Source organism: Neophocaena asiaeorientalis, unplaced genomic scaffold, assembly GCF_003031525.2.
Source record: "Neophocaena asiaeorientalis asiaeorientalis breed wild unplaced genomic scaffold, Neophocaena_asiaeorientalis_V1.1 scaffold14, whole genome shotgun sequence".
NCBI lineage: Eukaryota > Metazoa > Chordata > Mammalia > Artiodactyla > Phocoenidae > Neophocaena > Neophocaena asiaeorientalis.
Window position 1 is genome coordinate 6,324,246 of NW_020175192.1, and position 20,352 is coordinate 6,344,597.

The following is a 20,352-nucleotide window of genomic DNA, read 5'->3' on the forward strand; positions in this document are numbered from 1 at the left end:
AAAAAAAAAAAAAAAAAAAAAATGCATCTCACAAGAGGGGCAACGTGGAGGGAGACTGGACTCAGCTCTGAATAAAGCTCACACCACCAAAGGCCAAAGAAACAAAGCCCTTTCCTCGAACCCCACATCCTTTTATGGATGATTTCTGTATAGCTTGGGGATATTTTAGAGAGAAGAGAAAGCAGGATCACCGCCCACGCTCTGACGCCAAAGAGCCTGGTCAGCCAAGATGCACTTGAAGCTGAAAGGTGGGTTCTGTGGATGCGCTCATTCCTCCCGGGATTGAGTGTTCTGGCTCTAAGGGCTTCATGTTTTTAATTTTTAAAATGTGAGCATTTGGCTTCCCTTGCCAGGTAGTCATGAGCAAAGGTGAAATTATGTGCGTGGACAAGCTTTTCTGGAAAATCAACAAGCACGCAGAATTGCGAGGCGTTCGTTAGCACCATCCACCCGAGTCCTGAGCCGCACACTCTCCCTGCGGCAGGGGCTTGGTCGTGGGGCTCCTTGGCTTCAGCGCACCTACCGTGGCCAGGAGGGAATCCAAGAAGCTGCCGGAAAAGACAGTGCCGGTGGCAAAGGACGTGCTGAGGTGCAGGCTCATTCCCGAGAGGTCTCCGTCCATCCCACCGAGCTGTTCAATAAAGTGCATGTTGGAAGGATTTTCTGCAAGTGAGAGAGGCAAAAAGGAAAGGCAGGCAGACAAGATGAAGGATACAGGACTTCCGGACCAGGCAGGCCAAGGAGGGACCATCGCTCAAAGGATTTGATGCCTACTTTAGGGTCAAAGTGGGACCTGCCTCAACTGCAGTATATAGTTTTTTCTTTCCAAGTATTAATATCTTCATCCCCTGAAGATGGGAAGCCCGCTTGGGGACCTTCATCATCAAGGAGATATCCTTGTACCTCAGGCTCAGTTTCTCCAAGCAAGTGTCCAGAATGTCACCCTTAATCATTTAACTTTCAAGACAGGACACTTCTGGAAGAAAAAGGGGACAGTTTACATAATCGCACAGGGACAAGAGACATAAATAGGAACATCTGCTCACCCCCGTTATTGTCTTTTTCTCCATACGCTATGCCACAGATGGCGTGGTATTTACTTGGGTCCTTAAGAGTTATTTGGGCCCAGAACGGGTTAATCAGTGCCTCTCAAAATTTAATGTGCCTGTGAATCAACTGGGGATCTTGTTATCATCTAGATTCTGGGTCTAACTGGGTCTAAGGTGGGGCCTGAGAGTCTGCGCGCCCAACAAGCTTGAAGATGTTCCCGCTGCTGGTTCACGGACGACACTTTAAGCAGCAAGGGCTTCAAGAATCATCCTACTCAGACCTGTGCAGCAGTGGCCAAGTTATCCATCAGCAAACCTATGCCGGCCCCAGGCTGCAACTCAGACCCCCTGTAGGCAGCCTCTGCAGTCAGCGAAATCGGTCATTTCTATGAGGACAGCAGAGGCGCTGATTGCCTTTGTTCCAAGATTACAGCTTCAAAAATGTTTGTATAGAGAATAGCATTGGAAGATAGGGATATCTCCTACCAGAGCAAAGGGAAGGCATGCTTACTGCCCATTATAAAAGATGCTGGTTCCCAAAGCTCAGGGTTCCTCTCTTACAAAGCAATTCATGGTGGGTCCAGGTATCACCTGGACCTTTTCACGTCCTCCTGTGGGAACGAGGGCTTGGGAAGCCAGCACAAAAGTGATGATTCTCTGGCTACTGCTATTGACGTGAGTAATAAACTGTTCATCGTCCCTGACTCAGTGGTCTCTCATCTTCTGTCCACATCTGTGAAACTGGGCAGATGAACCTGTTAGTTTGCAAGCAGCCTTAAGTCTTAGACCCTTCAAACTTCTTGACCATCATTATTACAGATCCAAGCAAACCTACTGGACATACAACTCAGAGTACGCTCCTAACTAAGACCGCATTAGTCTCTAATTCTTAAAATTATTCCTTAGTATACTCGGGGGAAGTGATAGACTGCTGGTATTAAGGAATCATTTTCTTCCAAGAACTACGCATCTTTATAAAAGATGAAGGAGGTATGACTAGTATCAACCCACATTTCCTACGTGCACATACATTCCTCTTCTTGCACTGCCAACCCTCCACACACACACACACACACACACACACACACAAACGCGCGTGCACGCACACACACGCACACCCCAGGAGCCTTTGTCCAGATCTTGCTGTGTCATCCTAAACCAGTGGCCTCAGCATCCCCAGACATTTTCCTGCAGGCCACTGTACACTCTGGACCAAAGTGCTGGCCATCAGACCTGCAGCTCTCATGTCACTGTGACCCTTCCTTGCTGGCCAAAGAACGGAAACTGAGTGAGCTGGCAGGTGACTTGTCAGGCTAATTTGACAGGCGCTGCCTGGTGCCAGAAAGTCTTTCCTTGAGCAAAGCTGTACGTCCCTGGAGAGTGACCAGATGCATTTCTGAGGCCGGTGAGAAGTTGGCTGGTCCCTCCTGACCACTCTAACTTACATGACAGTCTTCTGATTAATGCCCTCAGTGTATATACACCCCAGAGTCAGAGACGGCTCAGAACGGTAGCAAACTAAAAATGAAATATAAGTAAGAACTGTAGCCATCAGCTTTAGGGTGGTTACAGATAGGCTGCCAGGTCCAAGTCAGGCTCAAGGGATCTGAGATCTTCAAAGGTGGATTTGGAGAGCTGCAGTTCTGGGATCCAGGGTGGCTAGACTGTTGCCCACCTGCTGCACTGCCACTCCCAAATCACCTGGTGGTGTCACCTACTGGCTCCTCTCTCTGTCTGCCTGCTTCATTTCTGGGACTATGAGGTCTGCTCATCTAGTTGGGTATAAATCTCCCTCAGCTTACACATGCTGAATCATAAAAATCCCACTAAGATGTCTGCTACGCTATGGAATCGAGTCAAATCTCACGCCCAGGAGCAGCTTTAGAGATCATCTTTGAGTTGGTCCAAACTGTGTTAAAGGTACCACCCCCTCTTCGGTAACTTCCCTTTTGCTCACCAACTATTATCAGTATTAAATCCCAGTGTCTACCCTGGTGAATCACAAACAATGCACACAGGCACCTGCCTTCCCTGCCCTTCTTGCTGCCCCCAGGGCTCCTCACGTCTAGCAAAGTTTCATATACGTGTGTTTTCCATAAGGTTCTGATGAGAGATAACAGCTCATCCTGTTATTTCTGCATGGAGTATTTCCATTTTAGAAGAGCACCGCTCAGGGCTGGGATTAAGAAGACACAAGGGACACAAAATTTAAAGACCCCCAAGAGTGAGCCACCCTGGGGGCCTCACCTGCCTCACTCTAGTGCCTGCCCTGGTAGCACCGCAGGAGAGGAAGACGTCTGATGGGTAGAGAAGTTGGTTTAGGGAGAGCCTTTCTTGCAGTTTTAAAATCCACGTCCCCTCCCCTGGAAGAACGGAGAAGGCAGGAGCTACTGCTGCACCCTGACACCCAGATACGACAGGCTCTGCTGGAGGATGTCAACGTCACCAAACAGGTAAAAGCCCAATATAACAGCCAGTCAAACACATAATGGTCTCTGGGCCCCATTCTGGTCCTCAGTCCTTTGACTGTGGGTCCTAAAGACACCCTTGGGACATCAAATACAGATACAAAGACTTCTCCCTTGAATTCTGTCCTGGAAACACAACTTACTCAGTTCAGTGAGGATGGGGATCCTTCGGCACTTTGACTTCCCGGGATGGTCACTGAAGCACCAAGTACACCCTGTAGACACAGACGGCAACAAGGGAGGGATGAGATGGACAGATGCAAACGAAGTGGCTTGCGACACAGACAAGGATGCGGAAGCTTGAGGCTTTATCTCAGCAAAGTGACTCTCATGCCCAAATCCCAAATCTTTCTCTATATTTAGGAAAAAAATGGCCTCAGCCTCTCCTTTCCAGAAGTTTGGGGTGTGTGTGTGTGTGTGTGTAGGATGTTTTCTAAATGGCACTTCAAGTGAATTACAAAAAGGGTGACGTTCTCCCTGTAGTTGCTTATCGGCAGCCTAAGTTACATCCAATTGTTGTCTACCGACTGGGAGTGCCGGGTGACGGCTCAGGCAGGCAGTGCCTCAAACTACATGCACTTGCTTGTAGAACCTTCACGAAACTGAATAAATAGGAGGTGCTGCCCCAGGAGAGCCTGTGGAGGCACAGCGACTGGTTTACTGGCTCCTGGTGCTTCTGCCTCTTGGAGATCCTCTCTGGGCTGAGGGTCTCTTTCTCCTTCAGCAGGATTGTCTCTGCCTCCCAACTCTGGCTGGCCTCCCCAGCCCCTGATGTCTTGGGAGTTCCTTAAAGACTGGGGTGGGAGGTCATGGGGCCTCTGTCTTCACATTCAGCTCCTGCCTTAGGAGGTGAGGCCCTTCATCTCCCTCTGCGAGCCTCGAATCCCAAAGAGATTCCACACCCGGCTCTGGTCTGGAACACAGCCCTAGCATGGGCGGACAGGTGAGGAAACCTGTCCAAAACCTGTTTTGAACCTGTTCAAAAACAGGGATGACCCCAGAGTTTTGGTCTCCAAGTTAAACACCCCCAGAAAAGGTAAAGAAAGAAAAGGGAAAAGAGAAAGAGGAAACTAGGATCCTGATTAAAAAAAAAACCAAACCAAACCAAACACATGACGATCTCATCAAAAGTTATGCTTTGAAACTACTGGTTACCTTTTTTGAACTTTTCTGAGAATTCTATGTACGTACCAGGGAAATCATACTGTGAAAGTTAACATTCTGCTTGTCATTCAGATTCTCTGCTGCCTTGAAGAAGGCGAAATATGTGGAGGGTCTTTTGTTTCCCAAGCCAGGTAAGTGGTAGGGGAGGGTGGGTGAGATGAGCGAGTGGGTCAGACAGACAGCCTGAGAGGCAGACAAAGGGACGGGGGTGGGGAAACTGGCCACTGAGATGGGGAAGGGGGAAAGAGGAGATCCAAAGGGAGGTTTTGTTCCCAGAGAGAATGCTGTGCTCTACAATGTAGTAAGTTCCCTACATACAGGCAAGTTTCATTCCGAGAGCACGTTCCTAAGTCTAATTTGTTCGTTAAGTCCAGCAAAGTTAGCCCAGCTAACGCAATCAGCTATATAGTACTGTACTGTAGTAGGTTTATAATACCTTTCACACAGATAATACATAAAAAAAACAGAAAATAAAGAAATCCTTTTTTATCTTCCAGTACAGTACCTTGAAAAGTACGGTAGTCCAGTACAACAGCTGGCACAGGGGGGCTGGCATCGAGTGGACAGGCAAGAAGAGCTACTGACAGGAGGAGGGAGAGGAGGTGGGAGATGGTAGAGCTGAAGGATTGTCAGCAATAGGAGACAGAGGGCAAGCTGCCATTTCCCTCACGCCTGATGCGGATGGCACAGGATCTGGCTCCTTGCTGGAACCAGATGCACGTTCGCACCTTCGGACGTTTTCAACTTGAAGGTGCGTATGTAGGCGCCTTCCTGTATTTATCACCTCTCCCATCTCCCCAAGAAACATTCCCTATAAGTGCCACTTCTTGTTCACGCAGAGCAGAGCTGAATACATTTCTGATTGCCACTAAAATTCTGAGTCATGCTTCCAGGTAGATTCACGGTAAACACGGAAGTGCCACAGGAGGAGCCCAACACGTGTAGTTTACAGTTAGAACTAGAAATGGCCTTAGGACTTTAGCAAAACCCTTTAGCTTCAGGTGAGGAAACAGAGGCCCCAGGGGCTAACCTCGTCCACGCATCTATTGAAGAGGAGGGTTTGCGTGGTGGCTAGAGACCACATCTCCAAACTCACTGGGAGATCTTACTGATGATGGGATCTGAATACCTTCAACTGTTTTTCCTGAACAAACTTCTGGGATTTTCATAATGCAGGGAGACTTGGGGGAAATGAGATTCTACTTTATTCTCAGAAACGTGCAAGATGCTTTATCTGCTTTAGGTACCTTTCCTTCCTTGCTATCCTCCCTCTACAAATCTTTAAAGAATATCGACTGCAGACTAGGACTATGAACAGTCCCTGCCCCAGTTACATACCATATGTTGCAAATACAAAATGTTTTCAGATAGTGATGAGAACTGTGAAAAAACCCAACTTTTAGGGGCTAGTGAGTGACCTGGGGAGGTGACCTTAGATAGAGTTTGAAGAGGCTTCTCTGACATTGGAATGTCATCCTGAGTGATGAGCAAAAGCCATCCAGACAGAGGGAATGGGATAAGGAACTTAAGGCAGGAAAGAGCCAGTATAAACAGACCGAAGGAGGAAGTTCAGGCTCCCTACTGGCCTGCAAGACCCTACATGATTTTCCTGCAATTGTCATGAGTCACCATTACAGGGTCTAAAGGAGAAAACTGCCATTATCTAATAAATGTTTGTAAAAGATCCCTCGGGCTGCTGTGAGCTGGGAGGCAAGAATGACACCACGGTGCCCTCAAACCTGTGAATTAAGTCGAGTTAGATCACTTTTGAAGATGACGAAACTGACTCAGGGTCTACATGCTTTGCCCAAGGCTACATGGTTTGTAAAGGATGCATGCGTTTTCACACCCGAACTGGCACCAAGTTCAAAGCCCATGCCCATTCCCTTTATATATATTAAAATACATAAGGTTTGGTTGACAATTTCAATAAAATATCGAGATCAGTTTCCCTCAAAGGGGAAAATTCTCCTTTGAGCTGCACTTTCTGATTTCAGTTCCCTCTAATAACGGGCTCGGAATATCCTGACTTTCAGAGTCAAATGTTCTTATTGGATAGAGACAGGTTCACATCAGCTGATGTAACTGCATCAATATCTGCTCCGACACTGGCTGGAGGACAGCGACAGAATTTCCGCCTTAACTCCATCTTTTCTGGTAGAGCAACGGTTAATTTGAATATGTGTCAGATCATAGCCTGGGTACATTTTACTAGTGTCAATATTTTTGCTACCTAGTAGCACACAGTATTATACCTGAAATTCTTCCAGGCTGGCAGGGTGCTATTATTAAGCAAAAGATTGCTTAATTGTAGATTACTACTTTACATTTAAATTTCAAGAGCATATTAAGTTGTCAGACTTAATTACCGTTATATGTTTAGATTATGCCACAGATTATTTAGTTCAGTACCTAGGTTTGCCAACCTGTCCTTGTGACGTGACAGGGCAGTAATTAGAGCATCAGTGAGAAACCTAAAGTTTTCCGTGGGGATGTCCAGGAGGCCTGGTCCTTTGGAGAGTCCTCCTTCTTGCTGTCCCCCCACCTCCAACATCCCTTGGTGAACCACTGTATGGAAGAGCCTTGGTGGTCCTAGATGGATTCTATGTGTAACCTTGTCATGACCATGAAGATGTGGGAAAGCCCGCTGAGGCCACAAAAGGCTCAGCAGATATGTCAGAGTGAGAGCTCTCAATTTTGGTCCTATTGACATATTGCACCTATGCACTGTAGGATATTTAGCAGCATCTCTGACTTCTACGCACTAGATGCCGATAGCATCCCGCCAAGTTGTGACAACCAAGGCTGTCTCCGGACATTGTCAGACAACCTCTGGGGTCAAAACCGCCCCTGGTTGAGAACCACTGTCTCAGAAGAAGGGATAGAAAATTGCTCAGCGTGGAAGATGTTTTCTCCCTCCTGGCAGAATTTCACAATCCTTTATACTGATCATTCTTGGAGGTGGGCATTCCCATTGCCACCTGCTTGGTATGCTGCAAGAGGAGTATTAGTATGAGATAGGAAGAATGGTTAAGAGAACCAAACAGGCTTCCCTGAGGGTTGGGAATTTCTACATGCAAACTCCAGGTAGATTCCTGTGATGCTGGAGTAATGGGCGAGGTTTCTGAGTGACAGTCCTTGGCTATTCCTATGTGCTCAGAATGTAACTCTACTGCTGCTTCCTGTGTTAGGTAGCACAGGAGAGCCTGTCTGGACCTCTATTTCCTGTCACACAAATGGGTACGATGACATCCACACAAGGAAAGGTGCCAGGTCTACACAGTATGTTCTTCCCTAAACTTTCCCTTTTGCGGTGGGGAGAGCACCTACTCACACTGCATGATGACTCAAATACTGTGACATTCTTTCATTTTCTCTTCCTTCTTTCCAACCCTTTTCCCCTCTCTCCTGTATTTCCTCCTGCCAATCCTGGCAGTTTAGCAGAGTATGTGACACATACAAAATCAATGTATTCTTGTTGAATGAATAAATGAATAAGTGAAAGGATGAGAATCACCAGATACAAAAGAAACCAGAATTAAAATCATAGGTTTAGGGCTTCCCTGGTGGCGCAGTGGTTGAGAGTCCGCCTGCCGATGCAGGGGACGCGGGTTCGTGCCCCGGTCCGGGAAGATCCCACATGCCGCGGAGCGGCTGGGCCCGTGAGCCATGGCCGCTGAGCCTGCGCGTCCGGAGCCTGTGCTCCGCAATGGGAGAGGCCACAACAGTGAGAGGCCCACGGACCACAAAAAAAAAAAAATCATAGGTTTATATCTTTTTAGCCTATATAGGATGTGAGATTTTAAAAAATGATAATAGGATGGACCAGTCACCCAATGATTAGCTAGGTGGCTTATGGTGTTGTCAGCTTACCCTTTGCTTTTACTCAGTGGGCATTTTTCATTTCTACATTGATGATACCGTCTACACAGTGAATACTTTTCTATCCAATTTTAGAAAGTTGCAAGCATGATGCAAACACACACACACACTCAACCCACACACAAATCTTGTGTGAATCTGAGTGACCCTAATTGCTAAGCTAAGGACTGACATGCAGAACACAGAGGCATTTTTATACATCTTCAGATTAGCTCAGCAGAGGTATGGCTCCCACCTCCTTAGTCGGGATTTTCAATGCCCTTTGATATTCAGGAAGTGCTTCGCTATTATTATTATTTATTTATTTGCAAAAAACCCTGAAATCCTGGGTGCTGAGAGGTGTTTGGTTGTTTAGTGAGGGTCTGTGAAGTAGCTGGCTCACCCACCAAAGCTCACCCACCAAAGACCGGACTAAATTTTTTGTATTCTAGCCCACAAAAAGTGTGGTAGAACACAGTGTGCTTCATCCTCCCACCCACAAAACTAGGAATAGTAACTTGAACACCTACAGGATCCAATGAGAGCCAATTAACAACAGTAACACCTGTTGTTAATGATACTAAAATACCAATGGCTATGCTCGCTGATATTTGATTCATAACAATAACAGCACTTACAACTCCATGATCTTCTTTAAGATGGGAGAAAAACAGTGTTATGTGCATTCCATTTAGAAGATGGACATCATTTTTCATTTGACTAGGATTCCCAAGGACTCAACTGTCCACTAATTCTAGTACAGAATTCTCACAGCTGGACGGGATTTTATAGGTCATTTGGCCCAACCTCTCCTCCTCTCCATCATTAAAGTTTTTCAGAGAGGAGTTAATTCTTCTTGATCCCATTCTCTCTAGCCTCTTCCTGTCCGGGTATTGTTCTTACGTGGCTCTGAGGGTGTGTGGGCTGAGCAGCTAATCCGAAGTGATCTGATGTTGAGTGTGGCCATGATAGGCTCCGTGTCCACCAAGGTCGGGCTGCTGGATGACTTAGATGGGGAGGATAAGACAGCACACATGGAACATTCCTCTATGTTGACTGCATGAAGGTCTCCAGAATAGAGCGCAGATCCCTATTGAGAGAAAACCGGGTACATGGTGGTGGCTTTTTGTGGATGATGCAAGTTTTTGAGGCAAAGCCTCCACTGACTTGGTTTTAAGACTTAGTTACCTGATATCTGACACTTTTATCCTTACCATTCATGAATATCTGAGCGTGACTAAATTTTGCAGATCCCTTCTGAGAGCAAGTCTGGATGGGACGAAGCGGAGTGGAGACAGCGGAGCCTAAACCCACTGAGGTGGCTCAAGTGGAAGAAAAGAATCAGAGTAAGGGTAGCAGTGGTGAGAGAAAAACACCACAGAAGGTCCAGATCTAAAAGCCAATACTGGGGCCTCCCTGGTGGCGCAGTGGTTGAGAGTCCGCCTGCTGATGCAGGGGACACGGGTTCGTACCCTGTTCCGGGAGGATCCCACATGCCACGGAGCGGCTGGGCCCGTGAGCCATGGCCGCTGAGCCTGCGCTTCCAGAGCCTGTGCTCCACAGCGGGAGAGGCCACAACAGTGGGAGGCCCGCGTACCGCAAAAAAAAAAATAAATAAATAAAAGCCAATTCTGTGTCCTCACAGTTTTGCTTGTAGGTGCCTGCATTTGTACCCTGGATTAATTAGCAACGTGGTAGCTGCTTCTTTTCTTTGGTGGAGAAACAGGGATAGATCTGGTCCCACCACTAGGTGGCTGAGATGCGAACACTGGCAATTTCTAACACTAGCTGGATCTGGAGACTCCTGGTCATTTGCTTTCCTCCTTTGCTACGGACTAAAGTAAGCGGTGGTGCGGGGACATTTATGGTGACATTTAAAAAAAAAAAAACAAATACAATTTGTTTCTTGAGACAACCGTTTTTGAAGAATATTCCTAATCTGTTGCTAGCATTATTTCTTGAAAAATCCAAAGTTTTGGTGCGTTTCACACTGCATATATATATATATGAATCCATGGAAATGGTGGCATATAATGAGATTACAGCCCTGTGAAGGTTCAGAGCAAATACAATTACAACCACAATGCCACATATGCATAATGGATCCATTTCTCAGAATTCCTCCTTTTCATACATCTGTCAAGGACCACGTGGCATTATGTGTTCCATAAAAGGCGAGTCTCCAGAAAAGATGAGAAAGTTAGAGCACAAAGGCTGGCTGGTATCAGCTTAGGCTTAGCCATTAGGTCAGAATCGGATTTAGAAATGCAAAGAAACTCTATTACATAAAGACCATAAACATGGTTAGTGACATAAAACATGAAATATGTCTGGATTTAAATCCTAGTCCTGCTACTTACCTGCCGTGTAAACTTGGAGGGGTTGCTTACTCTGTTCCTAAAGTTCAGCATCTTTAAAATTTATACCATGGGGTTATTTGGAGGGTTAAATGAGTCAATACGTGCAAAATGCTTAGAACAGTTTCTGGTACCAGTAAGCACTGTGTAACTGCAAGCTACTACTCATTTGTTATTATCATTATTAATCCTAGTACTGTTAGTACTATTATCATTATAAATATTCACTATCCCTTACTGTGACACTTACAGGCAGAATGTATATCTGGGGAAAATTCTGGAGAAATCGCCATTCTCTCTGCAGGTAATCCAGAGACCCAACGAACACAATGTCCTTCAGCTCCTGACGGGTATAGCTGCTAGCTCTCAATGGCATTACAAAATTCCGAAGCCCCATCAGTGTTGAGTGGGCATCTCCAAAGACACACGCTACAATGTGGTTCCGAAACTCATGTTTTGACTTCTCAGTTCGATTCTAAGTATAAGCAGGCCAGAGTCTGGTCATTTTTAGAAACAAGATGAGAGTCCTTTAAAGAGGGCTCCTTCCCCACATCCCAACTCTTCTTGGTATTTACATTCACACCAGCACTTTCATAAGGATGATCGGATTTTGCAAATTACTCATAAAAAACATGGAACTTATCCACTATGGGACAATTAAACTATGTATCTTTTCCGGGAGTTCCTTCTTATTTCGCTTTTTCCAGTTCTCTGTTAGCCTGGCGTGCCTCAGTGCAAACTCAGATCGGCATCATTGAAATCATGAAATCATTGAACCAAATGGGGAAAACAGCTCTCATTTTCATTATATGTTTTTAGCCTCGTATGTGCTACAGGACGACTCACTGAAAAACGAAAACATTCCGAATCCCATTGCTAAACTTGTCTTCTAGCGAGCCCTGAAAAACCCCCAGCTGTACGATGTGCTGCAGTTTTCAGTGGATTTTCATACATATGAAAATATACATATTAGCGTGAACCATATGAAACTGCCTTTTTTCTGGGTCAAAAATGGTTGAATATTGGCCATTTCATATGGCCTCACCGACTACACTGCCCAGGTTCAATAGATTCCAGAGTTCAGGAAATTTATCATGAAAAGTGCACAAAGTAAATGTGAAGGTTACAAAAGTTCCATTTGATCCCAAACATTTCAATATGTCTCATACTCTTATCAGCATGGCCAATTTTTAACATCTCCCCTATAATTTTAAGTTGAAGACAAAATAATATACGTGACGGATATTTAGATTAGGTTTCCCCACATTCATAGAGACTTTTAAAAACAATAAGTGTAACTTTAGAGAAAGGGATGATAGTCCTGTAGGAAACTTATTTTAAGTCTCTGTGATTGATTTCAGGGAATGAGTCAATGTCTTACTCTCACGGTGCTGGGATAGGTAGAATAAGCAGTGATTTTGTATTCTGGTAGTCATTAGCGTATGACCATAAACAAACTAGTTAACCTCACTGACCCCTAATTTCTTTGTTTAAATGGTTTAAAAATAAATAAAAGTTAATTCGTTGTGGAAATTAAATAATATATTGAAAGTTCAGCGCTCGGCTCCTATAGTTGTCCAAAAACTATTTAATCAAATCTGAATCTCACTGAATTCCTAGATTTTCAGAGGAGGACCCTTGGAAGCTGGTAGAGAACTTGTTAAATATATTTACAAGCACTTCCTGTTTGAGTGTGTTCTACCCTCCCGAGCACACGAAGATTCAGGCTATTTCAAAGGGATGTATCATTCATCCTAATGCCAGTTTTTTGCTGGGTTAAAGGACAAGCTTCTATGAAACAGGGGCTGTTGAAATCTAACAGGATAAATAAGTCACACCTGACATCTCAACAATTAGAGTCTGTCCAATTAGCATAGACTGGGAAATAGCATAGTTTGTCCAAGTAGCATAGACTGGGAAATTCCAAAGGAAATGGCCCTGTGGGAAACGAAGCTACTTGTCTGGAGAGCCTTTCCAGAGAGTGATATGAATCTTAACCAAATCTATTGAATAATTGTCTCTGGCTAATTCGATTAGTTTTAACTTGAATAATGAAGCCTCCAACAGTATTTAACGTAACAGACCTGAAGTCCAGAAATTGCTCTTTTTAGTAGACCTAAACAATTAGGAACGAGATACATGGCAGAGTGCAATTAATGGGCACAGCTAGAGAGGTAATTTCTCCAAGGAACTGCAGCACAAAACTGTCTCCCGATTGAGAAAGATGGTGGCTTTTGGGGAGAAGGGGAGGATGCACTATTTGCTCCAAGTAACAAATCGACAACTTCCATTTGACTTTTCTGCAAACCAAACCAAGTTCAAAGTTGGCCCAAATTTTGTAATCTGGACATTTCTCCTCTACAGTCACAGTTTCAAAACTCTTAGGATTTCTTAAACTAGAAGCCCTTCCAAATTTATCAGAAGACTCAGGTGGTGTTCTGAACTATATTCCACATAGAGTTGCTCTATCACAGCAACCTGTCTGCGGGCTCAGTAAATAGGGTATAAGAAAATGTCTGCTATTGCCATCTCTTGGTCTCCTGGATGCTTCCATCTGCAACCCCCTCCCAACCTTTCTAAAGATTTCCCTCCCACTGGAAACATGTTTGCCTTCCTGCTCAACGGATGTTTATTTTGTTTCATTCAGAATAAGACATACTTGCTAAAATGGGGAGTTTCAGCAGCCCTAACAGTTTTCCCGTTGATATGACAGCTCTGACAATTTTGTACTTCTGATCAAATGATTGATCATGCTTTTTACAAAAATTGGAACATATTCTGTCAGGACATTGGCACTGAGCTACAAAATTGTGTGTGTGTGTGTGTGTGTGTGTGTGTGTGTGTAACAGAAAAAAGTGAACTAAACTACTTTTGGAAAGCAAGAAAAATACAAAATTAGCCATTAGTCACAGCTGAACAAATTATATAGGGTTCTTACAACATGCAGACATCTTTTATTAGTTTATTTTTAATTAAAAAACTCATCTTTTATTACTTAAATTTACCAGCTACTGCTTGCAAGGTAAACCCCTGAGATTATCCTTGAGTTTCCAACTCTGGAAAATGAGAACAGATGGGGATCCATAATGCAGGTATCAGAGCCTGGGATAATATGCAAGGCTTTTTGCATCTTGGTTGCTGGCATTTCAGTGAGCTGAATTAGTTTGTCTCCTTAAGAGGACAGAGACAAGGACAGGATTCTAGCATCTATAAGGATTCCCTCATGCTGTGTGGGGTGGGAGAACTGAGCAATTTGGAGATACATCCTTTGCTAATGTGTTTAAGTATAACCACCTTCAAGAAAAAATACTATAGAAAATCCAAACTTTAAAAACGAATTAAGGGAATTTTTATTTAATTGAAAAAAGAAAGACCACAGAGTTCTTGTAAATAGTCTGTTCCCCTGGTGCATTTAAATCAATTAGATTTACTAGCAAAACAGCAAAGTTTCAGGAGAACATTATTCTGAATAACTGACTCAGCTAAACTATTAAAGGAGGGGAAAAGCAGTTGAAGAATCTGATCTAATTATTTTAAATCCTGGCATCATATTACCCACATGGCCTTTGTCAAATGCCACATCTGTTATTCTGCGTACATTCACATGGCTCATGAGGTATATTTTTCCTTCAAAATTCACAGTTTACAAAGAGAAAGGGCAGGTGTTTATGACTAGTGGAAGGACATCATCTACCCTAAAGGAGCTTTATTTTACCTGAGATTTGGTACAAAATCACCTACCAGAATCATTTTGTCCAAAGGGGTGGCTTTGCACCAGTGAAACATGCCACTGCTATCGAGGCGGTCAGACTCTCGCTCCATTTCGTATAGAAAAGCCCTAGATACGGAGAATGTAGAAAGTTAGCCTGGGAACACTTGGGGCTCTGGTGTAACAAAGCATGACGTCAAACTCACTGCACCCTGAAGCCCAAAGTGAAGAATAACATAAGGAAGGTGACCTCGGGTCTATGAGACCCCCAAATAGAGATGCATGTCTGAAGGACAGACACCAAGGGCTGAACGTCTTCACAGCTGAAGACATACTAAGCACTTTGGGCAAAAGCCATCAAGAACTGTGTGTGTGTGCGTACGTGTGTGTGTATGTTTAACAGACACACCAGTCTCTCTTTCTAACTTAGATTAACTGCCTTGAGGGTGGTCACTTCTGCTCTTAATTTTGCTACCGTTCTGATGCTACTGCTGCTCGGGAGAAATCATGAGAGGTGTTTTGCGCACCTGAATACAGAACTTAAAAGGCCGTGAGATCGAATCATGAGTGGTATACCTCTCTCCTTAACCTGTTTTCCTCTTGTCTCCTTTCCATATCTTTTCTTATGGGTCTCTTTTGAAACATCCTTACTTATTAAATGCATTTTGCATCCTTTACAGCTTCCATGACCGGCCTTCATTTGACTAAAATTTGCTCAAACCTTGGTCTAAGTCTCGGCAAAGCCTTCCATGTAATCACCCTACATTGCCATCAGGCACAATGCTTGTCATGTCATGTATTCAATCACCAAAAGGGTTTGAGGAGCTTTTGAAAAATCCCACTCCCATCCCAAGGAATATATATGTGCTTGTGAGAGAAGAAAGGAAACCCTTCAAGAATCACAGAGAGGTTTGGGTTAGAAAGAACCTGTTCAATTCGAGAGAATCCAGGCATAGACTGCAGAAACAACCTCAAATCTCAAGGGCTTAACCCAACACAGGTTATTTCTCACCCACACTATGTATTTTACTGAGGTGAACAGGTATCTCTGCTCTACACAGCCATTCAGAGTCTTACGGGGACAGAGGCTCTACCATCTTAAGGGTACACCCCCTGGAACATGCATCCCCCTTGGTGATTAAGGCAAGAGAAGAGAGAGAGATGAGCCCAGGCATTTAACTGCCTTGGCCCAAATCGAAAAGTCATTGCACCTCACATTTCATTGGCCAGAACGAGTCACATGGCTCACATTTCATTGGCCAGAACAAGTCACATGGCTCACATTTCATTGGCCAGAACCAGTCACATGGCTCACATTTCATGGGCCAGAATGAGTCACATGGCTCCTGCTGACTTTACAGGGCTGAGGAACATGGGAAGCATCTGAAATATCTGCTGAGCATTTCTGTCTCTTTCAGAGACTTTAAAGAACCCCCCTTAGTTTACAGATAAAAGTCAAAGAGCTAACAGACCGTAAAGCTGACACTTGAATATAATGCTGAGGTTGAGGTTACTGGTGCTCACAATGCCCAATTTTCCTTTCCTGCCTTAGCAGGTGGGTGGGTTAGGTGGGGCCACATGATTCATGCTGGCCAATGACACGTGAGAAGTGATGGCTGATGTAGGGAGAAGCCCTCATGTGATCCTTCAGGCTCCCTCCCAACCTGCTGCAGAAATGGCCAGCCTGAGTACATGAGTGACTACGTGGAGCCGAGTCCCTGCCTCCTTGACCTGCGCTGGGCATGTAACGTGAACACGAAGGACACCGTTGTTGCGCTAAGCCACTGAGGTTTCACGGTTGCTCCCACAGCATTAGTCTGCCCTATCCTAATACAAATACCTTTTCCAAAATGCACGTTCCATAATATTAGCAGCTGGAGAAGTCCCGAGGAAATGATTTCTGTAAGCAAACAAATTTTTAGAAAAGTATCCGCTCTTTGAAATTCACCCCACAGCTTAGCATATCAAAGGTTCTGCAAAGTCTTGCAAAAGAGATATCCTTTAAAATTTGTATAATCCAGTGTTTTTCGCACACTTCACAAAAACTTTTACTATTTACTTAGGTACTTACTACTTAAAAACATCTGTTACTACGCCTTGAAATGCCTTTTCTGATGTACCGTACTATGTCACACTATAGGTTCAGTCCCGGTAACCAGCAGCTTATGACAGCGTTCTCCTGTGAGATTTTACTATACATCCTGGGACTAATAGGACCTATTGTTCTTTGGGCTGAAGGGTTAGGGGTTTCCCCTGTGAATTAATACAGCTTGTTATTCAACACCTGGTTCAAAGACTCAGCTCCAACGTAAGTATTTTGCTCTCTTTAACCAGGTTAGTTTTTAACTACTATCTGAAGTCATACTTTTTCAGACAAAGGAACTTTAACTTAGACCAACATCTGACCTAAACTAATGGGATAGAGAGAGGACCCAGACAGAGAAGCTGGGGTGGGGGACTTGAGGCACTGGAGAAGGGTTTAGAAAAGTAGAGAGGCTAACTGCTAATGAGATCAGCCAAGGACTAGGTGCAATCCTTTATTTTCCTCTCCATTTGAGACCTACCTACAAAGCTAGTGGATTCTAGTCATCTACCTAGGCAGAAGATGTTGTAAAGTTAAGCCTCAAGGTCAGCTTGACCAAAATGAGTTTTTGGTGGTTTAAATATCCATAAGTCATGAGTCCCAACTCAGCATCCTAAAAGCCACACAGGCTCTCTTAATGGTGATGGCTTTATGCCAAGCTTGTTAAGGGGAGCACACCAAGACCCTAGTCTGGTTTTGATTTTTATCAGGATTTGGAGAATTGGCTGTGTTACTCATTCATAGCAGCTTGTTTCTCTCCATGCGTAGTTTCCTAGACACCGTCCCTCAGGTGTTGATATAATATACCCAAGCTACCTTCAGGAGGTGGCTTCCTGCTCTCTGCCCTCAGCACCCCTGTCTACAATAACTTCCCCTACTTTTCTTCTGGTCACTTTCTTCAGCTCTTTTGCCACTTCTTCTAATGCTTCCTTTCCCCGCGCCCACCCCCCATAATGAATAAAGAGTCCTTGGTCTGGAAATGAAAGGCCCTTTTGGCAGATAGAAGATGATCTTCTCCCAAGCACATTTAACTTGACTCAGAGTAGCAAATAAATCACTGTACACTTTTCTATCATAATAAAAAGCATGATCTATGTAGCCAAGATGTCACAGAAAACATCTTTCTTCATTCTGATGTTATGGAAAACAGATATGCCTTAGAGGAAACACCTGCTGGAGACCTGCATTAAAGAAAAGGCTGGAGGAGACCCACTTCATCATAAAGGCATCCATCCAGCGTCCTTGCCAAAGCAAAACCTGATGCGATTCAGCTCACCATCCCTTAACTAAAGCTCCATTCTGCCATATGCCTTGCAAATGACATGATTCTTTCAGAAATATACTTCCCTAGAGAGACTAATAAATCATCTATGAGAATGTGCAGTACTAGCGATCTTAGAACTTGGAAACAAGGATTGTATCATAAAGGCTGACTCTATTGGAGGGAAAGGTAGCCACAGGGCACCATCCAGGTCATTCAAGGCAAAGAAGAAAAGCCACATCTTGACCACAGGGAGAAGCCTCTTGGGTGAGGGGGTCTTTCTGTATAAGACAGGCTGGGAGAAATAAGGTGGGAGTTATCAGAGAGTGCCCTCAGCAGGACATGGTTGGGGTGATGGTGGGGTTGGTTCACTAGTCACAAGATAGGCTTCTTACTGTCCGAGCAAAGTGTGGTACCTTCCCTGGGAGAACCGAGGTGGTAACGGACCCTGAAATGTCCTCAGTCAGGTCTTGCCTTCCACCTTTGGAAGCTGAGAGGCTGAGTGTGCTGGGTGAGGACCTGTGGATGGGCAGAGCCATATGTGAAGGAAGCCGCCAGCTTTCTTTGCTGACAACTGCCTTCTTCAGGCTGCTTTGATATTCATGAAGCAAATGTCTTGTGAGCACAAGCTTGGACATAGCTCAGCTAAGTAAGGCAGGCTCCTTTCCTCTCTGCTTTCTGGAACCATTCTGAAGAGAACTTCTATTCCTCCTGTGCCCATAGCAACTTATCTTGTATGAATCCTATCAGTTAAAGGAAAATATAAATGAAGCACCACGTGCCTTTTGTTTCCAATGGTGGCACCCGATGAGACAGAGATCCAGCCATGCAGGGAAACCTCCATTAAGAAGGTGGGGGGTCGGTATCAGTGCCAGGTCAGGAAGCGTGATTTCCTAGAGTGTAAGTCTGCTTCCTTATTTCCTCCAACAAACAGACTTGACTCAGATTATTCTTGAAAATGATCCACCAATGGATGAGATCCTCCCTTTCACAATATCTATTAGAAAGCTCAAAAAGCACCTACAGTTCCTTTTTTTTGTCTTCGCAGGTCTCATTTTTGGATGTGTTAGGAAATCCTGGCGCGTGACCATTCCATCTGAAACCTCTTTAAAACTCCACAGGTGGCTTGTAAATTCTTAGGAGAGAGTTTTCCGGCCTGGATGCAGAACAATATACTTTTTGCTCAAGACTTGAGGTGAATAAAAACAACATGTTTCATCAAGTCTTAGCTCAGAGAGAAGGACAAGTCCCTTGGCTGAGCGCTGGGGAGGAGAGGAGGGATGTGTGCCTGTTTCCAGGAGTTTCCGTGCCCTTCTTGGTTCACTCTTTGGAAAAATCCCTTGCTACTGCCTCTTGAAAGCAGCCATCAAGTTCCCACCAAAAACGGAGGGAAAATTCTCAGGCCCAGGATGCCTTTGGCGCTGCTGAGGATTCTGTATCTTGCAGGCTACAACTGCCTTCTCCCCAGGGACTCTGGCACAGGTAGTGAAAAGGCTATGCAGTTCACACTTAACCTGGAAGTAGTCATTTATCGTCAATTCTGACTACCACCTTTTGTGTTCTGGGAAAGAGGAAATCACCTAAAATTTAGGAATGTGAGGGCACGCTGTATAATCTCTGCTTCCCCCCACCTCTCTCTCAGACTTACACACATACACCTCTATACACATAACACACATATACACACACCTCTATACACATACACACATGCTATACTCAAACTCCAGAATATGAGTCTTTATGGTCATATTATGATTTCATTTTTCTGGGTTTCACCTGGATGCCGCTTACTCATTACAAAGCATTATTTCTACTTTGGAGGCAAACATAAGGCGTAAAAATGTGGATTATTTTTTGCAGCCCATTCGCCTAGGAACCTGGGCATGGGCAAGTAGAAAAGGGCTCCTGTGAGCGCTGAGAAGCCTCAGGACCAAGCAACCGGGGAAGGAGCTCAGGAGGGTGACGGGCACAACTCACTTTCCCTGTTAAAAAGGGCTCTGTGGGGGCTTCCCTGGTGGCGCAGTGGTTGGGGGTCCGCCTGCCGATGCAGGGGACACGGGTCTGTGTCCCGGTCCCGGAAGATCTCACATGACGTGGAGCGGCTGGGCCCGTGAGCCATGGCCGCTGAGCCTGCGCGTCCGGAGCCTGTGCTCCACAACGGGAGAGGCCACAACAGTGAGAGGCCCGCGTACAGCACAAAAAAAAAAGGCTCTGTGATCACGTCCTTTTTGACGAGAAGGGGAAAGGGAACACCAGGCTCTGCGTCTACCACCCGCAGCTTGACCAGATCTCCTTGCTGAGCCTCCTTTACTGGGTAAAAAGTGAGAAAGCCTGCCACAAAATCTCATGGGGCATGACATATGTTGACAGCAGGCTGGTTATCTCCAAAGCTCCAAGTCC

The 20,352-nt window shown here is 44.9% G+C and overlaps 1 protein-coding gene across 1 annotated transcript in view; it reads right to left on the reverse strand.

Moving 5' to 3' along the window:
* The window catches only part of KCNU1 (potassium calcium-activated channel subfamily U member 1), a 171,975-nt gene that overhangs the window by 13,201 nt on the left and 138,422 nt on the right, over positions 1 to 20,352 (reverse strand). The window contains exons 22-27 of the mRNA XM_024764958.1: positions 16,449 to 16,508; positions 14,641 to 14,737; positions 11,150 to 11,374; positions 9,446 to 9,632; positions 3,661 to 3,732; positions 524 to 663 (exon numbers count right to left, since the gene is read on the reverse strand). Coding sequence (XP_024620726.1) covers positions 524 to 663; positions 3,661 to 3,732; positions 9,446 to 9,632; positions 11,150 to 11,374; positions 14,641 to 14,737; positions 16,449 to 16,508 — 781 coding nt within the window. The remainder of the gene's footprint in view (positions 1 to 523; positions 664 to 3,660; positions 3,733 to 9,445; positions 9,633 to 11,149; positions 11,375 to 14,640; positions 14,738 to 16,448; positions 16,509 to 20,352) is intronic.